Below are 20,445 nucleotides of genomic sequence, written 5' to 3' on the forward strand. Positions count from 1 at the left end.
CACGGGGATGAGAGATCTGGGTCGCACGGGAAGTGGTCTCCACTGTTTGTACCTGAAGCAGCCCAGCTCTCGCAGGTGCTCGGTCAGGAGAGGAAGTGATGACAGGAAGCTGAGTGGGCCCACGCTGGCAAACAACCGCAGGGGTTCTTGGGCCCCTCCACCCACCTCCTTTCTGGGTCCCGGGACTGCCTGTCCTGTCACAGGGGATGGGCCCCGAAGAGGCCACCAGCGAACACCCCTTGCCCCCATCATCTGCCCGTAGAGCTGTCTGGTGCTGAGTTCCTGTATGGACCGGGCGTGTTTTAGGAATGAATGGAAGGAGGATTCCGCCCCCGAGGCGGAGTGAGCGAGCAGCTGATGGGAATCTTGCTGTTTCTGCAGCTCTGTGAAGGAGCGGCACCCACAGAGCCGCTGAGGTGGAGCCCAAGTGGTGCCTGTGAGGGCCTCTGTGTCACGCCTTGAGCACTGGGCCAGCTGGAGCAGCCAGGACTGGGGATGGGGCTCGGCTGTGACCTGGTGTAGGAAGACAAGGAAGTGGCCCAGCTTTGCCTCCGGGGATGCACAGGCTTTTATTGGGACGAGTGGAGAGGCTGAGGGTGATGCCCGACCTTGGCTCCTTCTCCCTCACTTGCTGCTGTCCAGATTCCTTCCTGTCACTCCCCTTAGAGCCAGCGCCTTGGCGTTAGCCTCCATCCAGACCTGCAGCCTTCCTGTAGTCCCCTCCCCTCTTCCCATTCTCTCCCTTGGTGCATCAGCCCAGCGCACACAGTGCGGGAAGGCAGAGGCCTGCACGGAGCCTGGCGCTGCCTGCCCACCAGTCTCAGCTCTGCAGCTTGGCCGAGAGTCCTTTCTTCTTCCTGACACAGGCGGATGCTACTCAGAATGCCTCGGGGCCTTGGCAGCTCTTGCTGAGGTGGCTAGGAGGAAACAGGGAACAAGATCGGTCTCCTGGGCTCCATCCGGGGCCTGGGTGGGGACTGAGTAGTGTGGGTCGGTGTGCGGGCGAGATGGGTGGGGGACCAGGGCCGAGGGCATCCGGGCTCTTACCCTGCCATCTCTGAAACCCCAGGAACAACAGTGCGAGAAGGAAGAGGCTGCTGGCAAAGACGAATCCAGAGGCCGTTGTCTCCCCTGTAGGCGAGAGCAGCGTGAGCATCGCCCCCAGCTCCCCGCAGCAGGAAGAGCCACAGCGGCCCTGGCCCTGGCCCTGGCCCTGGTCCTGGTCCAGGGTTGCCAGGCGTGCGTGTGTTACTTCACACAGCCGCTTCCACCTCTGCCCACCTCAGCATGCACTTCTAAAAACTGCTTTGCAGGAGAGATTTAGGTTAGATTAGTTACTGAGATTTTGTAAGCCACTGGGCAGTGACAGAGGCCAGGACAAAACCCCCGTTTGAGGGACGCGCACAGTCTAGCGAGCAGCCAGGGAATGCCCGGGGCTCCCAGGCGTTTGCGGTCGGGGCACAGATTCTTTCCCATCCCTTCCCGTATGAAGGTCTCGGCAGCGTTCTGTGGCTTTCAGGATGCGGTTCCTGCTCGGAGACAGGCGAGCCTGTGAGCGCAGCAGGTCGCCTGCCTGTCACATTTGCCTTTTCCCCCCTCTCGGTAGGTGACCTGGGGCAGATTGCACGTCTTCTGCCAGGGCCCGCTCAGTCCTGTCAGGTGGGAGTTGCAGTGCGTGAGGTCAGACACGTAAGTGCTCAGGGCAGTGCCTGATCCGGGTACATGCTCGGTAAACGTCATTACCCCGAAGCTCCAGAGCCACTTCCCCTTCCCCTGTTTCCCTTTGACCGCGGCAGTGCTGAACTGTTTGCGGCTCCCAGCTTCTCTTCAGGCTGTTTTGTAAGTTGGCCTTACGTGTGCTGTTCTTCCCACCTAGAATGTTCCCTTCCCCCTGAAGCTAAAATATCAACTCCAATGGCTCCTCCTGGCCATCTTCCCTGCCTGCCTGTCTCTCCTGCTGGACGGAGCCTCCAGAGAGCAGGAACAGGCATCACTCAACCTTGACCCCCAGCCCTAAGCCTGTTCCCGGGTACCCTGGAGGCTGCAGGGTGGGGGAAGCTGTGGCAGCTGCAGCCCTGGGAAAGAGAAAGCCGAGAGCAGAGGCAGGAGCGTGAAGAAACTGGGGCTGACCGAAGTGTGCGAGCAGCAGAACAAGGCCAGGGCACGCGAGGGCTAGGGACGCCCCCAGCCCGCCCAAGTACGGAGGAGGGGAAAGGGGGACATTTCCGGTACCTGCTGGGGCCACCCAGGTGCTGGCCACGAGGGGCTCCTCCAGGGAGATGTGGGTGACCTGGCAGGTATAAGTGGCGCCTGCAGGGCCGGGGTCTGCTGTGAGGGAGGAGGAGATGGTATAGGTGCCAGCCGGGCTCTGCCTAAGGCTGGAGAAGGAGGCACCGGAGACTTGGACTGCGGCTCCGGCTGGCTCCTCTCGGGTCCACGTCACTGCCACATTCAGAGGGTAATAGCCAGCAATGCTGCAGATGAGGGTGGGTGGCACGGCTGTGTTGGCCAAGCTCAGTCGTACTTTGGGGGAAGCTGGAGAAAGAAGGAGGAATCAGATTCCAGAGGGGCCTGACTGGGGACGCAGGGGGGCTGAAAGTCCTCTGTATCCACTGAGAGCGAGAGGGGGGAGTAGAGACTGAAGTTCCCTCCTCAGCAGTGGGCCGGGGGGTGGGGAGGGGAGAGTCCACCTGGATGCAGGTTGTCAGTGGGGTACATTTTCAGGAACAGTAAACGGTAGAGCCGAGTGTTGGCTTCTTACCACAATGGAGCAGCAGTTTTTATTAAAGAGTATCAGTGACAAGATACTCCTGGTCAGAACCACTCCCATCACCTGTCCTGGGTTTGCTACTGGTCCTCCTTAGGGTGCCCGGGGTGACTGGAGAGGGCCAGTTAGGGCAAGGCAGCAAGATTATGAGCCGGGCACCTTATCTGATGCCACCGTCTGTGTGTCTCAGGTGATGGCATTTGGGTTGTAGGAGTGCAGTCTGTTTAGATCCCAGCCTGGGAAACATTCCCTGTAGGGATCTCCCTGCCCATCTCCCCAGGATGACTGAGCCCTGGCCTCACCTTGGATGTTAAGCTGGATGTTTTGTTGAACTTGGTACAGTGAGGTGGTGATCTGGCAAATGTGGACCCCCTCATCCTTTACAGTGAGCCCGGGAAGGGTGAGGGAGGCATTCCTGGCCACGTGTAGCTGCTCCGGCTCCAGGGTAGCACCATCTCGCTTGGCCTGCCCCTTTCCTGTGGTCCAGATGTACACCTGCTGGCCACTGCCCTTATGCTGTTGCCGCCACTCTACGCTGATGAGGTCCAAGCCTGCTGCCATGGAAAAGCTGCAGTGCAGGGAGACCGAGGACCCCAGCAAGGCATTCAAGGATTGGGTCCTTGTTGTCGCCTGGAACTCCACTGCAGAGAGAAAGAGAGGGGTAATGGGTGGGCTGCTGCTTTCTCAAGTTACTTAGTCTCTGAGCTGTGGGCTTATACCTGCCTCTTCTTCCTCCCTGGACAATGTGTCTGGTTGAACTAATTTCTCAAAAGAAACCCCAAAGAAATAGGCCTCTGGGGGCCAGCGTTGTGTAAGAGTGGGTTAAGCTGCTGCCTGTGACGCCAGCATCACATGTGAGCTCCAAGTCGAGTCCCAGCTGCTCTGCTTCCAATCCAGCTCCCTGCTAATGCACCTAGGAAAGCAGTGGAAGGTGGCCCAAGTGCTTAGGCCCCTGCCACCTGTGTGAGGAGACCCAGATGGAGTACCAGGCTCCTGACTTCAGCCTGGGTTTGAGGCCATCTGGAGAGTGAACCAGCAGATGGAAGACCTATCTCTATTTCTCCCTCTCTCTCTGCTGCTCTGCCTTTCAAGTAAATAAATACATCTTCAGAAAGGAAAGTGAAGTAGCCCTCTGGACAGGCCGCATGGCACACATGGCACTCTTAACTGTTTTAGAGTCGCTTACACCTTGGACAGTCTGATGAGAGATATGGATCTGTCACTAGAAAACCACACATGCAAAATGGTGGGTTACTTCCTCCAGGGAAGAACTGGAGGAGCAGAGAGAGCGCGTTGGGACCCTGGCTGTTCCACTCGCTGGCTCCGTGCCCTTTAGCGGGCACCTGGCGCTGCCTTGCTCAGCTGCTGGAGTCCGGCTGCTGTGCAGACTAAGTGGGTCTGAGTCCACATGCACCCGGGAGCAGCACTGAGCCAAACTGTTGGTCATGGGCAGAGCAATCAGACAAATCCAAGTGGGGGCGACCGTGCAAGACAGCTGGCCAGGACTCTTCCAAACTGTCCGGGAAAGGCAGTTTCAGATCAAAGACAAGGGACAAGGCAGCTGAGTGCAGTGCACGAGCCTTCTCTGAATCTTGGAGTTAGAAAAGGAGAAAAAGAAACTGGAAAGAACGTTCCTGGGACAGTTGGAGAAGGTTGAGTTTGGACTTGATATCTGAGAGTCATGCTATGTCAGTTTTAAAGTCTTTAGCACGGCTCAGTTCTTTATACACTGCACCCCTGGCTTTGTGCAGTCAGGAGACCACGCCCCCACCTTGGTTCGCTTCTGCAGGATCATGATTTGTGATTTAGGAGGAATTGTGCTGCCCTTGCCTCTAGACTAACACACGCTGTTCATGGAGCATTTCAGGGGAAGCCGTGCTATCTGCAAGCTCATCTCAGTTCAGGGAAGGGAAGAGATAATTTGGCAAAATGCTAACAGTTGAATCAAAGTGAAGGGTTTACAGGTGTTCATTTTGTTCTTTACCTTAAAAGGGTTTTTTTGGGGGGAGGGGTAGAGAGCTCCCAGCCGTTGGTTCACTCTCCAAATGCCCACAACGTCCAGGGCTAGGCTGGTACTGGAGCTGGAGGCAGGAACTGGGAACAAAACCTAGGTTTCCAGGGTCGGCGCTGTGGCATAGCGGGTAAAGCGGCTGCCTGCAGTGCCGGCATCCCATATGGGTGCTCCTCCACTTCCCATCCAGCTCTCTGCTATGACTGGGAAAGCAGTTGAAGATGGCCCAAGTCCTTGGGCCCCTGCACCTGGATGGGAGACCTGGAAGAAGCTCCTGGCTCCTGGCTTAGGATTGGTGCAGCTCCGTCCATTGTGGCCAATTGGGGAGTGAACCAGTGGATGGAAGACCTCTCTCTCTCTGTCTCTCCTCTCTCTAACCCTGACTTTCAAATAAATAAATAAATCTTTAAAACAACAACAACAATAAAAACACAGCTAGGTTTCCCACATAGGTAGGAACCCGGCAGGAAAACAAAAACTTGAGCCATCGCCCATTGATAGGAAATTAGAATTGGGTGCAGGAGCTGAGAACTGAACTCAGTACTCCAGCCATGGGGTGTGGGTATCTTAACTGCTAAGCTAAGCCCTTGCTCCCTTTTACCTGTATTATAAGGGCTGAAAAATCCCTAACCATTCTAGGACTGTGACAGACACTGGACGGATGTGAGGACCCTTTTCTGATATGGCGGCATATATTTAGATGGATCCCAGGAAGCTCTGAGTGTTCTGGGGCTTCCTGAGGAGAGGAGGAGCCCTAATCAGCTCTGGCCCTGGTTGTCTCCCTTGGAGTAGGCGGACCCTGAAGAAGCCTGTGTGTCATGTCATCAGTTTCCTGTGCCCCTAGATGTACGTGACCAGAGTAGCCCCTCACTGTCTGCGCTGGGAGATAATGCACAGGCAGCTTTTGTGCCTGCAGTCCAGCAGGGCTCTTCTGGCCTTGGGGGTTTTTTAGGGTGAAGGGACCAAGGGCCAGGGTTTACCCTGAAATGACTGATGTGGATGGAGGCGGCCTGTTCCTTTCCTCCTCTATCTTGCCATTATTAAAAATAAAAAAGAAAGAAAAAGAACTTCCTTTTTGCTGCTTGCTTTTCATTTTCTCACCTGTGGTCCGCACAGTTCCCTGGGAGCTCAGCGGCAGTTTCAGCGTGGGGTGCAGGGCAGCCCCATTCTCAGCGTCTCTGAGAGCCTTCATCACCATGGAGACGCTAGGTCCCCCTCCAGACACCTGCACGTTACTGATGAACCACGCTGCTTTCTCAACACTGGCCTCCTGTCTGGCCTGGAGGTGATAGTGGGAGATCTCACAGGTCAGGTCCCTGCCACTGCAGTCGGCGTGGAGCAAGTCCCCGGCCTGGGGAATCTGCACCTGGTCCACTGGGGGAGAAGGGTGCACACAGAGGTCAAGTTGGATTGAGAACACCTGAGCCCGTGGAAGCGGTGTGGGTGGGTGCAGTTGGAACTGGGCTGTTCCGGGGGGAGGGAGGCTTTTACCCGAGGCCTCGAAGATAACAGGGGGGTCATCTTGGGCCACAGTGAAGTCGGTGAAGCCTTCCAGGGAGCCGTCATCCAGCACCGGCACCTGCCTCAGCACGAGCAAGGCCTTCTCCCTGTTGGCAGTGCCTGCAAAAGCTCCACGGTGCCTGTCTTCCACTGCCAGGAAGCAACTGAGGACCACATCCACAGCCCGCCACTGCCCTTCTGCTGCACCGGGCTCTGCAGGGAACACAGCCACAGCCGGGGTGGGGGTGGGGGTGGGGGGGGCTTTGTCCTGCCCAGGTTACCCCGCACCTGCTTTCCGCCCCCTGCCTCTGACTCCTGCAGTCACCTAGGAAGGTTGGCTGCCTTCCAGGGGCCCCCTCAGTCCCTCCTGTCGTCCCCAAAACTAGCTTGCTGTTCCTGGTGACTACTTCTTGGTGTGAATTAGGCGGAGTCCTAGGATTTGCCTTGCTCGGAATGGCGGACGCTTTTATTCCTGTTTCCAACTACTGAATCAAAGACTGTCTCTTCAGCCTGCAGAGTTCTCAGTAAAGCAAGTAACTGAGCAAACACTGCCGAGGGAGAGGTCCCTGGTGGTTGGCTGGGGCAAGGGCACTGACAGCCATCTTCTCAGATGTCCTGGCCGGTCCACTGCTGCCGCTGCCATGACAGGTAGCCGGCCCTCCCCCATCGCCGGGTCACCGCCCAAGAGATCTCTGCTCCCGGAGGTGTCAGCTGCCAGGCCAGCTCCCTGGCTCCCCCAGCACCTCCACAGAGCGACCCCCCTACCGCAGCCTACTCCCGGCAGAGCTGTCGGCCCCTCTCCCCACACTCGGGTTGGTTCCTTACTTTGCCAGTCACTGAGCCTCTCTCCCCTTTGGGCTTGATCGGGGATCAGAAGCCATCCCCGGCCCCTTTGCATTTCTGGCCCCTGGGACGGTGGCTACCCAAGCTCCCTCAGCTTAGCGTCTTCCTCCGACTCACCGGCTTCCGCTGCGCCGCACAGAGCCAAGCAGAGCAGCAGACAGCGCGCCGCCTCCGCGCGCATGGAGACGGCTCGCAGGCCCCTCCTCGCCCTCTGCCCTTCCCCACGATCCCACCCGCGGGCAGGGCCGGGGCTCCGCGGAGGAAGCTCCCCAAACACCTGGTGCTGGCCAGCCTGCCCGGCGCTTCTCCTCCGACTCCTCTTTCACTTTCGATTAGAGGAGGTGGCACTGGGACTGCCGTGGCCAGTGAGTGAAGCCATTTGTAGCAGCCGCCAGTCTCTCTCCCTTCTTCTCTCCATGCCTACTCCCCCAGTTCCCCAGGTGATTGCAAGGCTTGACTTCACCGAGCCCTTTGGCTCCCCGCTACCCCCAAGTAAATGGAGATATAACCGTGGGAACGGAGCGGAGGTGGGCGTGGGGTGGAACCAGAAGTGGGGTCCTCGGTAGCCTGAGCACCAGTCGTCATTTTTTTTTTTTTTAAGTCGTCATTTTCAGTTGGCGCCACACCTGCCCTGCCCCCGCCCCCCAATCTGCTGGCAACGGCCAGATCTTCAGCACGGAGAAGGCTCCTCCCTCAGGCCCCGGGAGTGGCTGCTAGCTGGGACTGGAATTCCAGAGAGAAAGCTGGAGCGCAGAGTGCGGCAGTCCCTCACTTTATTTTGCACGTCAGCGATACAGCACATGCAGCTTTCCAGGCTAGGACTGGGTTTTGCAGCGCAGGGGCAAAGCAGGCTGGGCCAGGGCGCACCCAGGGCTCCTGTCCTTGTCACTGCCGGTCTCAAAAAGGTCAAGCCTGGACACGGGAAAGGGTCCTGATGACAGGGTGGTCCCAACACTGGGGCTGCCAGGTCTTGCGCGCTCTGGTTGACCGGTGGGGTGGATGGAGGTGGGGGCTTTCTTGCAGCGATGACCCCACCGCCCCCGTCTCGTCCCCCCACCCCGGCCCCAGCGCAGGCTCAGGGGTAGGAAGTAGGTTCGGGCTTCCGGTAAGCCTCTTGGATGGGGATGGCGCTGCCTTCCTCCTCCCTGGGGCAGCTGTAAGGACCAGGCTCTGCGGGCACCGCAGCGCTTTCTCCTTTGTCTGCAGAAAGAGAATCAGAGGAGGCTTGGGCAGCAGGGAGTGAAGGGAGAAGGGGACCAGGGAAGGAGGGTGAGCTTAGGGGATGGGATGGCTGCCGGGTGTGGGGGTGGGGAGTGCCAGCCACCAGAGCAGAGGGAGGAGGAACCATCCTTGGAGCCAGGGAGCTTCCAGGGCAGCTGGGCTGGGCTGGGGGACAGGACTCTTACTTGATCCATATTTTCTTTGTTGATGGAGGAACAGGGCTCCACCCAAGGTGAAAACAAGAAACATTCCGGAGAAGATCACAGTGATGCGGATGCAGTCGGAGCTGCACAGGGTCTTCTGGGCTGTGACAGGCAGGGCCATGCAAGGCCTTAGAGGGAGAGCCCAGCGCTCCTGTCTGCCCTGCCTCCCTCTCCTCTCCCTCATGCCTCCCTTGGACTTCCTAATCTCTAGACTGCTTTCCCCACTCCTTGCTTCCAGGAGCTTCCTGGCTGTGGGACTGGGGGTGGCGGAGACACTCACGTGGCCAGTGGGTAGGGAGAACTGGGGCAGGCAGCTGTCTCAAGTCAGCCGGGGTCTGCGCAGGCCTGTGTGTCCTGGCCGCTGGCCACTCTGGGAAAGCAGAGGCAGAATGAGGAGCAGCGCAGGGCACTCTGGAGGGGACGCTGGCTTGGAGGCCAGGGTGCTGGATGAGATGGGAAGGCAGAAGCAGGCTAGCCAGGGAGCTTAGTCACAGGAGGGTGCTGTGATGGGAAGTATCATCCCTACCTCTGATGACCAGACAGAGAGTTGCCTAGAACTTACTTTTGACATAAGGTAAGTGGGTGGGCTGTGGGTGTGGGCCTGGGTCCTGAGAAGGAGGAGCGGTCACCAAGGGGCGTGGAGGAGGGTCACACTCGGTACACTCTTCGTCCCTGCAGTGCCAGCCACTGGGGCAGGTGCACTTGGCATTGCTGGTGATGGTGCAGTTACGGATGAGAAGACCTGGGGAAGAGGAGGGACAAAGGGACACAGGACACTTGGGCCTTCTGAGACCAGTGAGGTCTGTTCACTTGCCCCCCCCCCGCCCCCAGCCCACCTCTAGCAACACCCCCCCACACACACACACAAAGGCCTGCCTCTCCCTCACTGTCACCTCATGCCTTTGCCATTATTGTTATTAAAGAAGAAAGCTGGAATTTTCCGAAATTTCTTGGGTTCAGAAATAAACTATGCAAAGTAGGAAGAGTTTATATAATTTTCTCTGGTACTCGCTGATCATTTAATAACTTGATTGAAGTATAATATACATTTAAGAGGTACACAGTTCATAAGTGTAAAGCTTAAGAATTAGTACAGGTGCTGGCGTTGTGGCATAGTGGGTTAAGCTGCTACCTGCCGTGCCAGCATCCCATGTGGACACCGGTTTGAGTCCCAGCTGCTCTACTTCCTATCCAGCTCCCTGTTAATGTGCCTGGGAAGGCAATGGAAGATGACCCAAGTGCTTGGGCCCATGTCACCCACATGGGAGACCCAGAGGAAGCTCCTTGCTCCTGGCTTCAGATCAGCACAGCTCTGATCGTTGCAACCATTAAGGGAGTGAGCCAGTGAATGGTAGATCTCCCTCACTCTCTGTCTCTCCTTGTCTTTCTGTGTAATACTGCTTTTCAAATAAATAAAATAAATAAATCTTTAAAAGAATTGGTATAAATTGTGGGGCCAGCGTTGTGGCATAGTGGGGTAAACCACCAGCCATGCTGCTAGCATCCCAGATGGGCACTGGATCCTTGCTGCTCCACTTCCTATCCAGCTCCCTGCTGGTGGCCTGGGAAAGCAGTGCGAGATGGCTTGGATGCTTGGGCCCCTGCACCTATATGGGAGACCTGAAGGGAGCTCCTAGCTCCTGGCTTCAGCCTGGCCCAGCCATGGCCATTGCAGCCATTTGGGGAGTGAACCAGCAGATAGAAGATTCTCTCTCTGTCTTTGCCTCTGTCTCTGTAGTTCTGCCTTTCAAATAAATAAATAAATAAATAAATAAAAAAGGATTGGTATAAATTGGACTCACAGGTATAGCCAGTATCAGATCAAGAGAGAAAATGGCCAGCGGTGCACCAGCCCCCAAGAGCAGCCACCCTGCTGACCTCCTAGCACCTCAAATGCCTTCTGCCTGTTTTTGCATTACGTAGATGGAATCGTGCAGTATGTTCTCCTGTCCATCTGGCTTCTTCGACTCAACCCTTTGTGAATCCCATCCGTGCTGTTGACCGTCTGTAATTGCAGATGATCCATTCTGATTGCTGACTAGTGTTCTATTACAGGAACATACCACAATGTATTCATCCACTCTACTACTAATTTGGGTGGTTTCCAGTTTCTAGCAATTAGGAATAGTGCTGCAGTGACCTCTGATGTTTATAACTTTATAGAGGGGCTGGCATTGTGGTGTAGTGGGTAAAGCCACCTGTGATGCCAGCATCCCCCATGTGCACTGGTTCATATCCTGGCTGCTCCACTTCCAATCCAGCTCCCTGCTTGTAGCCTGGGAAAGCAGTGAAAGATGGCCCAAGTGTTTGAGCCCCTGCCACCCACATGGAAGACCCAGACAAAGCTCCTGGCTTTGGCCTGGCCCATCCCAGGCCACTGTTGCCATCTGGAGAATGAACCAGCAGATGAAAGATCTCTCTCTCTTGCTCTCTCTCTCTCCCTTTTCTTCCCTCTAACTCTGTCAACTAAATAAATCTTAAAAACAACACCAAAACTTTACTAGAGAGTTGCATGATTATAGTCACTCTGTGCCTTTAAACTATGTTTAACCTAAGTGTAGGGCCAGGTGCTGTGGCTGCTAGTTAATTACACTAGGAGAGGGGGCTTTAGGTGCCCCGAGCTGGGCTGGGCTGGGCTGGCCACTGGGTGGAGAGGAGGTGGCAGCACCAGATGGAGGCCTGGTGGAGTGTTAGAGCAGCATGTCCTTGGGGCCCTGACCTGTGAAAGGGGCCCAGAATGCAGCTCTAGCAGTTTCCTTTTGCTTGTGCCTTTGGTCAGAATGGGGAGAGCAGGCAAACTCATTCTTCTCCTAGTTACGCCCCTGGTCCTCTAGTTTCTGCATTCCAGATCTGAGTTGCTTACTAGAATTTGGTTTCCCTGTGGCTTAGCAGGAATTGTGAGCCAGCCTGGACAAGGATCCACAAGGGAAGAGTGAGAGAAGCCTGGGACAGTGACGGGAGAAGGGAATGGTGCTTGTAGGGGCAGGGTGAATATAAGGGTATCTACTAAAGGGGAAAGAGAAGTCAAAGAAGGGGCCAGGAGGGGCAGCTGTTTGGCACACTGGCTCGGATACCCTTGGGACATCTGCATCCCATGTCAGAGTGCCTGGGGTCGTGTTCTAGCCCTGCTTCCAATTCCTAGTGCACACCCTGGAGGCAGCAGATGATGGCTCAGGAACTTGGGTCTCTGCCACCCATGTAGGAGACTCAGACTGAGTTGTAGGCTCTCTTGTCTTCAGCATGGCCCAGCCCTGGCTGTTATGGGCATTTGTGGGGGGGTGAATAAGCAGATGGGAGATCTTTGTTTCTGTCTCTGTGTCTCTTCCTTTCAAATGAAAATAAATAAAAATCTTTAAAAAAAAAAATAAAGCAGGGCCTAGGGTTACAAACTACAAACGGGTAAAGTTCCATTATTGTCAAGTGGTTAGTATTCAGAGACCTGAAGGTTCTATCTACCATATAAACCCGTGCACAAAATTCCAGGCAAATTTCAGTTACTTCCTCGCCTTACAGATGCAAATACTGAGGTCCAGAGAGGGCCACACTCACGCAGCCCCCTGATCACTCCTCGGGCTGCATCCCCGGGGCCGGGGGGGGGGGGGGGTGTCCTTCTGCAGCCAGAGGCTGCCTGTACTTTGGGTTGAGCTGGTCTAGCCCTTGGTGAGGGGAGTGAGGACTTGCCCAGGACTGGGAAGAGGCCTTCTGTGGGGGCCTGCAGAGTGGGTGGGGGAGGCTGTGACTCAAAAATTCCAACCCCGCTGAGGCTGCCGCTAAGAGAAAAGCATCGAATTTGGAGTAGATTGAGGGGTAATTTTTGTGCATTGAAGATGTTACTGTTTGATGGATTTGTAATGGTGGGTTATTCCCCTGCCCCCCAAGACTGCAGCATTAAAGGCCCTAGAGAGACTGAGCCCATTGCATAGGCCAGAATAGTTTTGTTGTGACAGTTAAGTAGCCTGGGGAGGGCCGTGCAGGAGGCCATTTGTGCCCAGGGCCTACTCCAAAGCCTGCGATTCTAGGGTTCACATGGTCTCTGAAATTCCAGCTAAGTTGGAGAAATAACAATGCATTCCTAAGCACAGCTGCAAATATTATACTTCTTGATTTTAAAAAAAGATGGAATTAAAAAATAAATCAGGAGCCAGCCTTGTGATGCAGGAGGTTACGCCACCGCTTGTGATGCCTGCGTCCCATATTGGATGGGGTGCCTGCTCTGCTTCCCCACCTGCTTCCTGCTAATGCACCTGGGAAGGCAGTGGAAGAGAATGGCCCATGTGCTTGGGCCCCTGCCACCCATGGGGGAGACCCTCATGGAATTCTTTTTTTTTTTTTCTTTTTGACAGGCAGAGTGGACAGTGAGAGAGAGAGACAGAGAGAAAGGTCTTCCTTTGCCATTGGTTCACCCTCCAATGGCTGCCGCGACTGGCGCACCGCGCTGATCCGATGGCAGGAGCCAGGTGCTTCTCCTGGTCTCCCATGGGGTGCAGGGCCCAAGCACTTGGGCCATCCTCCACTGCACTCCCAGGCCATAGCAGAGAGCTGGCCTGGAAGAAGGGCAACCGGGACAGAATCCGGCGCCCCTACCGGGACTAGAACCCGGTGTGCCGGCGCCGCAAGGTGGAGGATTAGCCTAGTGAGCCGCGGCGCTGGCCAACCTCGTGGAATTCTTGATTCCTGGCTTCAGCCTGGCCCAGACCTGGCTGTTGGGACCATTTGGGGGAGTGAACAGGCAGATGGAAAATCTTTCTCTCTGTCTCTGCCTTTCTGTGTTTCTATGACACTTTGCCTTTTAAATAAATAAATCTTAAAAAAAAAATCAGAAAAACACAGTCCACCTAATACTCATTTTCTCCAATTGTTTTTTGTTGAAAAAAAAAAAAAAAAGGTTGTTATCTACTGGTTCATTGTGTTATTTCCTTAAGAAGAGCTATTCCAAGTTCCAAACATGCAGCCTACACCTGTGCACTCTGGGGACACAGCCAGGTCATTGGTTGGGGCTGCGTGTCTGAAATCTGGGCTTTGAGAGCCGCTGCCCCTCATGACTGTCTTGACCCTGTCCATAGTCCCATTCTCACCAGTGCCTTAGATTTTTCTTCCCTCTCTCCCTGAAATGCTGGCTATCTTCCCACACTGATACAGGGCCTGCCCAGCGTGCCCCTTGTCTTAACCTCGCTCACTTCCTGCGAGCCTTGAAGTGGGCTGAAGCTCCAACTCCCCATCCACACTCAGTTCCCCCAGGCCTGCTCACACACATGCTCCCCCTGTGTCCGCCCACCACACACACACACACACACACACACACACACCCTCGCCCGTCTCACCAGAGTTGCAGTGCCGACAGCTCTCACAGTGGTGCCGGCTGTGGTGGTCCGGAGAGAAGGAGACCCCGGGGACACACGGTTCACACTGGGCAGCCTCTCCGTGCTCATCACAGTCCTTCACCAAGAATGTCCCTGAGAGCCGGGGGTCCAAGGTCAAGGCCCAGCATAGGCAGCACCTCCACCCTCTCCAAGGCAGTGCCTGGGCTCCCGCTCCTTGCTTGGCTTGGCTGCCCGGAGCCCCTCTCTCTACTTTCCACCTGGTCCTCACTCCTAGCGCTCCGGCCCCTGCCTTGGCCCCCTCTCACCTGGGTCACACATCCGGCAGCACCGTTCGCCCTGAGCCCAGTAGTGCCTCCTTGGACAGCTCTTGGTGGCTGAGGTAGCCGAGAGGCCCGCCAGGGCCCCCAGGATGCACAGCCAGCAGGGAGGTGGCCATGTCATGGCTCCTGCCCAGGGGGCTCCTTGTGCGCAGGGTGCTGACCGCCCGCCTCTCCGGAGCGGGGGGCCCCTTTGCACCTCCTGGGCAGCGGCTGTAACTCCTCTCCCAGTTGCCCCCACCTTTGGCGGCAGTTGAAGCTCTGCTGTGGCTGTTTTTTTTTTCTTGTAGCAGCAACCTCCACCCCCTTCCCCTTTTCCGCATGCAGGGGAGTGCTGCTCTCCCACAGCGCCTTGGTCTCTGCTTGCTTGTTTCTGTCTCCGAGACTGGGGAAGCATTTGACCCATCCACGCCTGCTGCTTTTACCCAAAGAGGATGTCAGATGTACACAGTCTCCCACCTCTGTTACTCATGCCTTAGCTGTCACCCACTTGTTCACAGATCACAAACCGATCTGCCTGTCCTCCCTCTCCCCTTCTACTGCACAGAGAAAAACAATGGAAAGAAGGAAGGGGCACCAGGGTTGAGGACAGGGCCACACACTTTTGAAAAATAATTTCAAAGTTGCTTATCTGAGAGAGAAGGAGAGAGACACAGACACAGGGAGAGCTTTCATCCACTGGTTCACTCCCCCAGTGCCTGCAAGGGTTAGAGCTGGGCTGAGGCTGGAACCAGGTACTCAGTCCAGATCTCCCCATCGCCACTGCCATGACCACTGCCTCCCAGGGTCTGCATTATCCGGAAACTGGAGTCGGGAGCGAGACCCGGGGATGGAACCCAGGTTTTCCAGTGTGCGACATGAGCAGATGCCCCCTGTCAGGTTCACGGACTTTAATCAGAAACTCTTGGGGGGTCACATACATTTTGGAATTTAGAATTTTTCGAATTTGTAAAGAAACTACAGCACAAAACATCCCTACAGGGCTAGGGGACATGTTTCTGTAGTCAAACTACTGCATATTTACATGAGCGGGATAAAAAATGAGTAGCAGTAGCCCTGTATCAGACGAAGTCCAATTTTATGACTAAAAGAGTGAGCCTTCAAATTGTTTAGAATCACAAACAAGGGACATGGTGAGGGGCTGGTGCTGTGGCAAATTGGGTAAAGCCACTGCCTACGATACCAGCATCACATATGGGCACTGGTTCATGTCCTGGCTGCTCCACTTCTGATCCAGCTTCCTGCTAAAGTGCCTGGGAAAGCAGCAGAAGATGACCCAACTGCTTGAGTATCTGCCACCCATGTGGGAGACCTGGAAGAAACTCCTGGCTCCTGGCTTCTGCCTGGCCCAGCCCTGGCTGTTGTGGCCATTTGGTGAGTGAACCAGCAAAGGGGAGATCTCCCTCTTTGTCTCTTGTATCTCCCTCTCTCTAACTCCAACTTTCAAATATATAAGTAAATCTAAAACAAACAAACAAACAAACAAAAAACAAGCAACAAAGGACATGGTGGACCCGCGTCTGTCTCTGGTCCGTCACGCTCTGTTCCAGGACATCACATGTTCTCTCCTTGAGTCTTCCGGCTGCCTGCTGGCCATCAGGCCTTCCTTCTCTGCTCCTGCACCCTCCCTCCTCACCCTGGTACCTTTCTTGTCCTCCCCTTCTCCCCTCCTCCACGTGGGCCAGTCCCTGGGGTCCTGGAGAGCCTCCTGGCCTCTGGCAGGTGGGATTGAAGGTGGCTTCCTGTGTGGGGACTCTCTCATTTCCATAGCTCTCCCATTAAGACTGAGGTGGGGGTCACGGAGACAGTGCTGGGGCCATGTGGGCCCTCTGCTTCCCCAGCGACTGACATCAGGGCGGCTTATTTCTCCAGAGCGGGTTTCATTTAGGGGCTTTGTGGTTATCTGCACGCTGCTCCTACAGTTGTCACACCCCGTGGTCGCACCTGTTAGATCTGCCCTCACTCCATACACTCTTCAGTTTCCTTTCTCTTCATTTTTTCCACCCTCCTGCCCTCCCCCGGCCCCCTCAACAGCTCCTCCTCCAGGGGGTCCGCTCAAGTGGGGAGCCATGAGTACGTGCGACTAGAAAGGCCGGAATCCCCACCACTGGGAGCCTTAGCTTTGGGGGCTGAGGACTTTCCTGTCACTAGCAGTCCTGCCCCATTCCCAGGGAATGGCAAATATCTCCACTGGTAAGCCTCAAGGCAGCAACGGCCAAAACCAGGAGACAGCACTCCATCCGGGTCTCCCACGTGGGTGGCAGGGCACCAACTTCTTGGTCTGTCTCCCGGGGACATCAGCAGGATGCACAAAGTAGCCAGGACTCCCGCCAGTGCTCCCGTGTGGGATGCGGGATACCCCGAAGTCTGTGCCCCAACGCTTGCCCTTTGTGTGTCTTCTTTGGAAGAATGTCTGTTCAACATTTTGCTCATTTTTGAATCAGGTTTTTTGTTGCTGAATTTAGGAGTTCTGTAGGCATATGGATATGAATCTCTAGGCATATGTAGGATATGAATCTCTTACCAATATGTGATTTGCAAGTGTTTTCTCCCATTCCATGGATTGTCCTTTCACTCTCTTTATGTCATCTTTTGATGCACAAAATTTAAAAATATTTGTGAATTGGGCTGATGCTGTGGGGTAGTGGGTTAAGCCAGTATCCCATATGGGTGCCAGTTTGAGTCTTAGCAGTTCTTCTGATCCAGCTCCCTGCTAATGGCCTGGGAAAGCAGCAGATGGCCCAAGTGCTTGGGCCCCTGAGTGTATGTGGGAGACCTAGAAGTAGCTTCTGGCTCCTGGCTTTTGTCTGGCCCAGCCCTGGCTCTTATGACTATTTAGGCGGTGAACCAACAGATGAAAGATTTCTCTCTCTCTTTCTCTCTCTCTCTCTCTCTCTCTCCTCCCTCTCTCCCATCTCTCTCTGTAACTCTGCCTTTCAAATAAAATAAATATTAAAAATTGTGAATGGGGCCTGGCACCATGGCATAGTGGGTAAATCCACCATCTGCAATGCCTATATCCCATATGGGTGCCAGTTCATGTCCTGGCTGCCCCACTTCCAACCCAGTTCCCTGCTAATGGCCTGGGAAAATAGCAGATGGCCCAAAATATTTGTTAAGTCCAATTCATCTATTTATTTTTTTGTTGCCAGTGCCAATAAATCACTGACAAATGCAATGTTATGAAGACTATTTATTTATTTATTATTTATTTTCATTTTTATTTGAAAGGCAGAAAGACAGAGAACAGAGAGAACTTCCATTTGCTTGTTTGCTCCCCCAAATGCCTGCAATAGCTGGGGCTGGGCCAGGCCAAAGCCAGGAGCCAGGAATTCCATCAGAGTCTCCAACATGGGTGGCAGGGGCCCAGGAACTTTTTTTTTTTTTTTTTTAATGATTTATCTATTTGAAAGGCAGAGTTGCAGAGAGAGAGGGAGAAAGAGAGAGAGCGCGCATCTGCTGGTTCACTTCCCAAATGGCCATAACGACCAGGGCTGGGCCAGGTCAAAGCCGGGAGCCTGGAACTCCATTCAGGTCTCCCTGGTGGGTGGCAGGGGTCCAAGTACATAGGCTATCTTCCACTGCTTTCCCAGGCACGTTAGTAGGGAACTGGATCAGAAGTGGAGCAGCTGGGATTACAACCAGCACTCATAGAGGATGCGGGCATTGCAGGCAGTGGCTCAACCCTCTGTGCCAGAACACCTGCACTCTGACCCAAGCACTTGGGCCATTATCTGCTCCCTTTCAGGATATGTCAGCAGGAAATTGGGTCAGAAGCAGAGTAGCTGGGCTTGAACTGACACTCTGTTATGGGATGTGGGTGTCCCAAGTAGCAGCTTAACCTGCTTGTTGGCCACAATGCCACCCCCTTTTTTGGTTTTTCATGTGTTTATAGCTGTACAATTTTCCACTCCGTGCTATTTTTGCCTAACTCCTGTAAGTTTTGTTACATTGTGTTTGCCTTTTTATTTGTCTCTAAGCTGGTGCTGTGGCTCAGTAGGTTAATCCTTTGCCCTCGGTGTGGGCATCCCATATGGATGGCAGTTCTATTCCCAGCTGCTCCTCTTCCAATCCAGCTCTCTGCTATGGTCCGGGAAAGCAGTATAAGATGGCCCAAGTGCTTGGGCCCCTGCACCTGGATGGGAGACCTGGAAGAAGCTCCTGGCTCCTGGCTTCGGATTGGTGCAGCTCCGTCCATTGGAGGGTGAACCAACGGCAAAGGAAGACCTTTCTCTATGTCTCTCTCTCTCACTGTCCACTCTGCCTGTCAAAGAAAAAAAAAAAAAAGAGTGAACCAGCAAATGAAAGATTTTTCTCTCCCTCTCTCCCTATCACTCTGCCTTTCAAATAAATAACTTTTAAAAAAAATCTGTGTTTTATTGCATGCAAATTATAATTCAAAGCAAATGCCCACCTCTTACTTTTTAAATTTTTTTTATTTGACATATAGAGAGAGAGGTCTTCCATCCGCCGGTTCACTCCTCAGATGGCCACAATGGCCAGAGTTGAGCTGATCCGAAGCCTGGAACCAGAAGCTTCCTCCGGGTCTCCCACGCGGGTGCAAGGGTCAAGGACCTGGGCCATCTTTCACTGGTTTCCTAAGCCATAGTGGAGAGCTGGATCGGAAGAGGAGCAGCCGGGACCAGAACCAGTGCCCATATGGGATACTGGCGCCGCAGGCAGAGGATTACTCCACTGTACCACAGTGCCGGCCCCTCTAATTTGAATTAACCCAGCTAAACTTCAATTACAGACAAAACTCTGCTCCTTTACAGCTCACCCCCCTCCCCTTGCAGTTGCTGATGCCACGAAACCACTTCTGTACTTATTGTGTGCTCAGAAACAAATACGTCTTCTAATGCATCACTGCCATGTGAAAACGAAGAATGGAGTTACAAATTGACGCTCTACTGCCACTACCTTTTAGACTCCCTTCAAGCATGTAGAAAACAAAAAGTGGAATTATGGATCATTATTACACAGTATTAGCTTTTATTGTAAGTATTGCTCATGTACTTACCATGGTTAAGATCTTTTCTTTCTCCACATGGCTTCAAGTTACTACCAAGTATCCTTTCATTTCAGCTTGAAGGACTCCCTGGGCAGTTTGTTCGTTCGTTATTTCTTTTAAGATTTATTTCTTTATGACTTGAAAGGCAGAGTTGGACAGACAGGGAGAGACAGAGAGAGACATTCCATTCACTAGTTCACTCTTCAAATGACTGCAATAAGTGGGGATGGGCCAGGCTTGGCCCAAGCGCTTGGGCCATCATCTGCTGCCTTCCCAGGCACGTTTGCAGGAAGCTAGATCGGAAGTGGAACAGCCAAGACTCAAGCCAAGCACTCATATGAGATGCCTGTGTCACAGGCATCCTAACCCACTATGCCACAGGCTGGCTCCCGCCTTGAACATTTCTTGCAGGGCAAGTCTAATGACAATGAACTCCCTCAGATTCGGTTTATCTGGAAATGTCTTCATTTCTTCTGTCCTTTTGAAGTTTTGCTGGATAAAGGATCTTGGTTGGCAGCTTTTTCTTTTAGCACTTTGAATATATTGGCACATTGTCTGTGGCTCCCAAATTTCTTAGGAGGAATCTGCAGGTAATCTTATTAAGACTCCTTTGTGCATAATGAGTCACTTCTCTCTTGCTGCTTTCAATATCCTTCTTTCTGGCTTGGCTTTCAAAGGTTTGACTAATGTGTCTCGGTGTGGTACCTCTTTGAGTTCATCTTACTTGGAATTCATTGAATTTCTTAGATGTGTATATTCCTGTCTCTCATTGCATTTGGGAAGTTTTTAGCCATTATTTTCTCCTTAAAAGCTTATTCTATTTATTTGAAAGGCAGAGTGACAGGGAAAGAAGAGAGATCCTCTATCCGCTGGTTCACTCCCCAAATAGCCACAACAGCCAGGGCTGGATCAGGCCGAAGCCAGGGGCCACGAGCTTCATCCAAGTCTCCCATATAGGTATGGGGCCCAAGCACTTAGACCATCTTCCACTGATTTTCAGGACCATTAGCAGGGAGCTGACCAGAAGTGGAGCAACTGGGACTGGAACCAGTGCCCATATGAGAAGACGGTGCTGCAGGCGGAGGCTTAACCTGATACACCACAGTGCTAGCCCCACTTCACATGTTCTCTCTGCCCTCTTCACTCTTGTTTTGGGACTTCCACAATGCATATATTATTCCACTTGAGAGTATACCACAAGCTCCTTGGGTTCTGTTCACTTTTCTTCAATCTTTTTTTTTTTTTTTTTTA

At 53.8% G+C, this 20,445-nt stretch overlaps 2 protein-coding genes across 3 annotated transcripts; both read right to left on the reverse strand.

Moving 5' to 3' along the window:
- Positions 1-544: 544 nt before the first annotated feature.
- Positions 545-7,430, reverse strand: TAPBPL (TAP binding protein like). 2 transcript variants are annotated; one of them, XM_008259729.5, is made up of 7 exons: positions 7,239-7,430; positions 6,270-6,491; positions 5,880-6,152; positions 3,070-3,408; positions 2,233-2,535; positions 1,048-1,131; positions 545-917 (listed from the first exon to the last, which is right to left on the reverse strand). In XM_008259729.5, exons 1-7 carry the CDS (start codon positions 7,300-7,302, stop codon positions 874-876), a joined length of 1,329 nt encoding a protein of 442 aa, XP_008257951.3. In that variant the 5' UTR covers positions 7,303-7,430; the 3' UTR covers positions 545-873. The 2 variants fall into 2 exon arrangements, with proteins under 2 accessions (XP_008257951.3, XP_008257950.3); XM_008259728.5 differs by having other exon boundaries at positions 7,104-7,322.
- Positions 7,431-7,877: 447 nt separating this feature from the next.
- CD27 (CD27 molecule) lies at positions 7,878-14,619 on the reverse strand. Its single transcript, XM_008259724.5, has 6 exons — positions 14,172-14,619; positions 13,867-13,998; positions 9,108-9,287; positions 8,826-8,915; positions 8,528-8,647; positions 7,878-8,321 (listed from the first exon to the last, which is right to left on the reverse strand). Exons 1-6 carry the CDS (start codon positions 14,587-14,589, stop codon positions 8,197-8,199), a joined length of 1,065 nt encoding a protein of 354 aa, XP_008257946.3. The 5' UTR covers positions 14,590-14,619; the 3' UTR covers positions 7,878-8,196.
- Between the last annotated feature and the right edge of the window lie 5,826 nt (positions 14,620-20,445).

The sequence above is a fragment of the Oryctolagus cuniculus genome, chromosome 9 (genome assembly GCF_051225735.1).
Source record: "Oryctolagus cuniculus isolate XC-2025 breed Fujian yellow rabbit chromosome 9, ASM5122573v1, whole genome shotgun sequence".
Lineage (NCBI taxonomy): Eukaryota > Metazoa > Chordata > Mammalia > Lagomorpha > Leporidae > Oryctolagus > Oryctolagus cuniculus.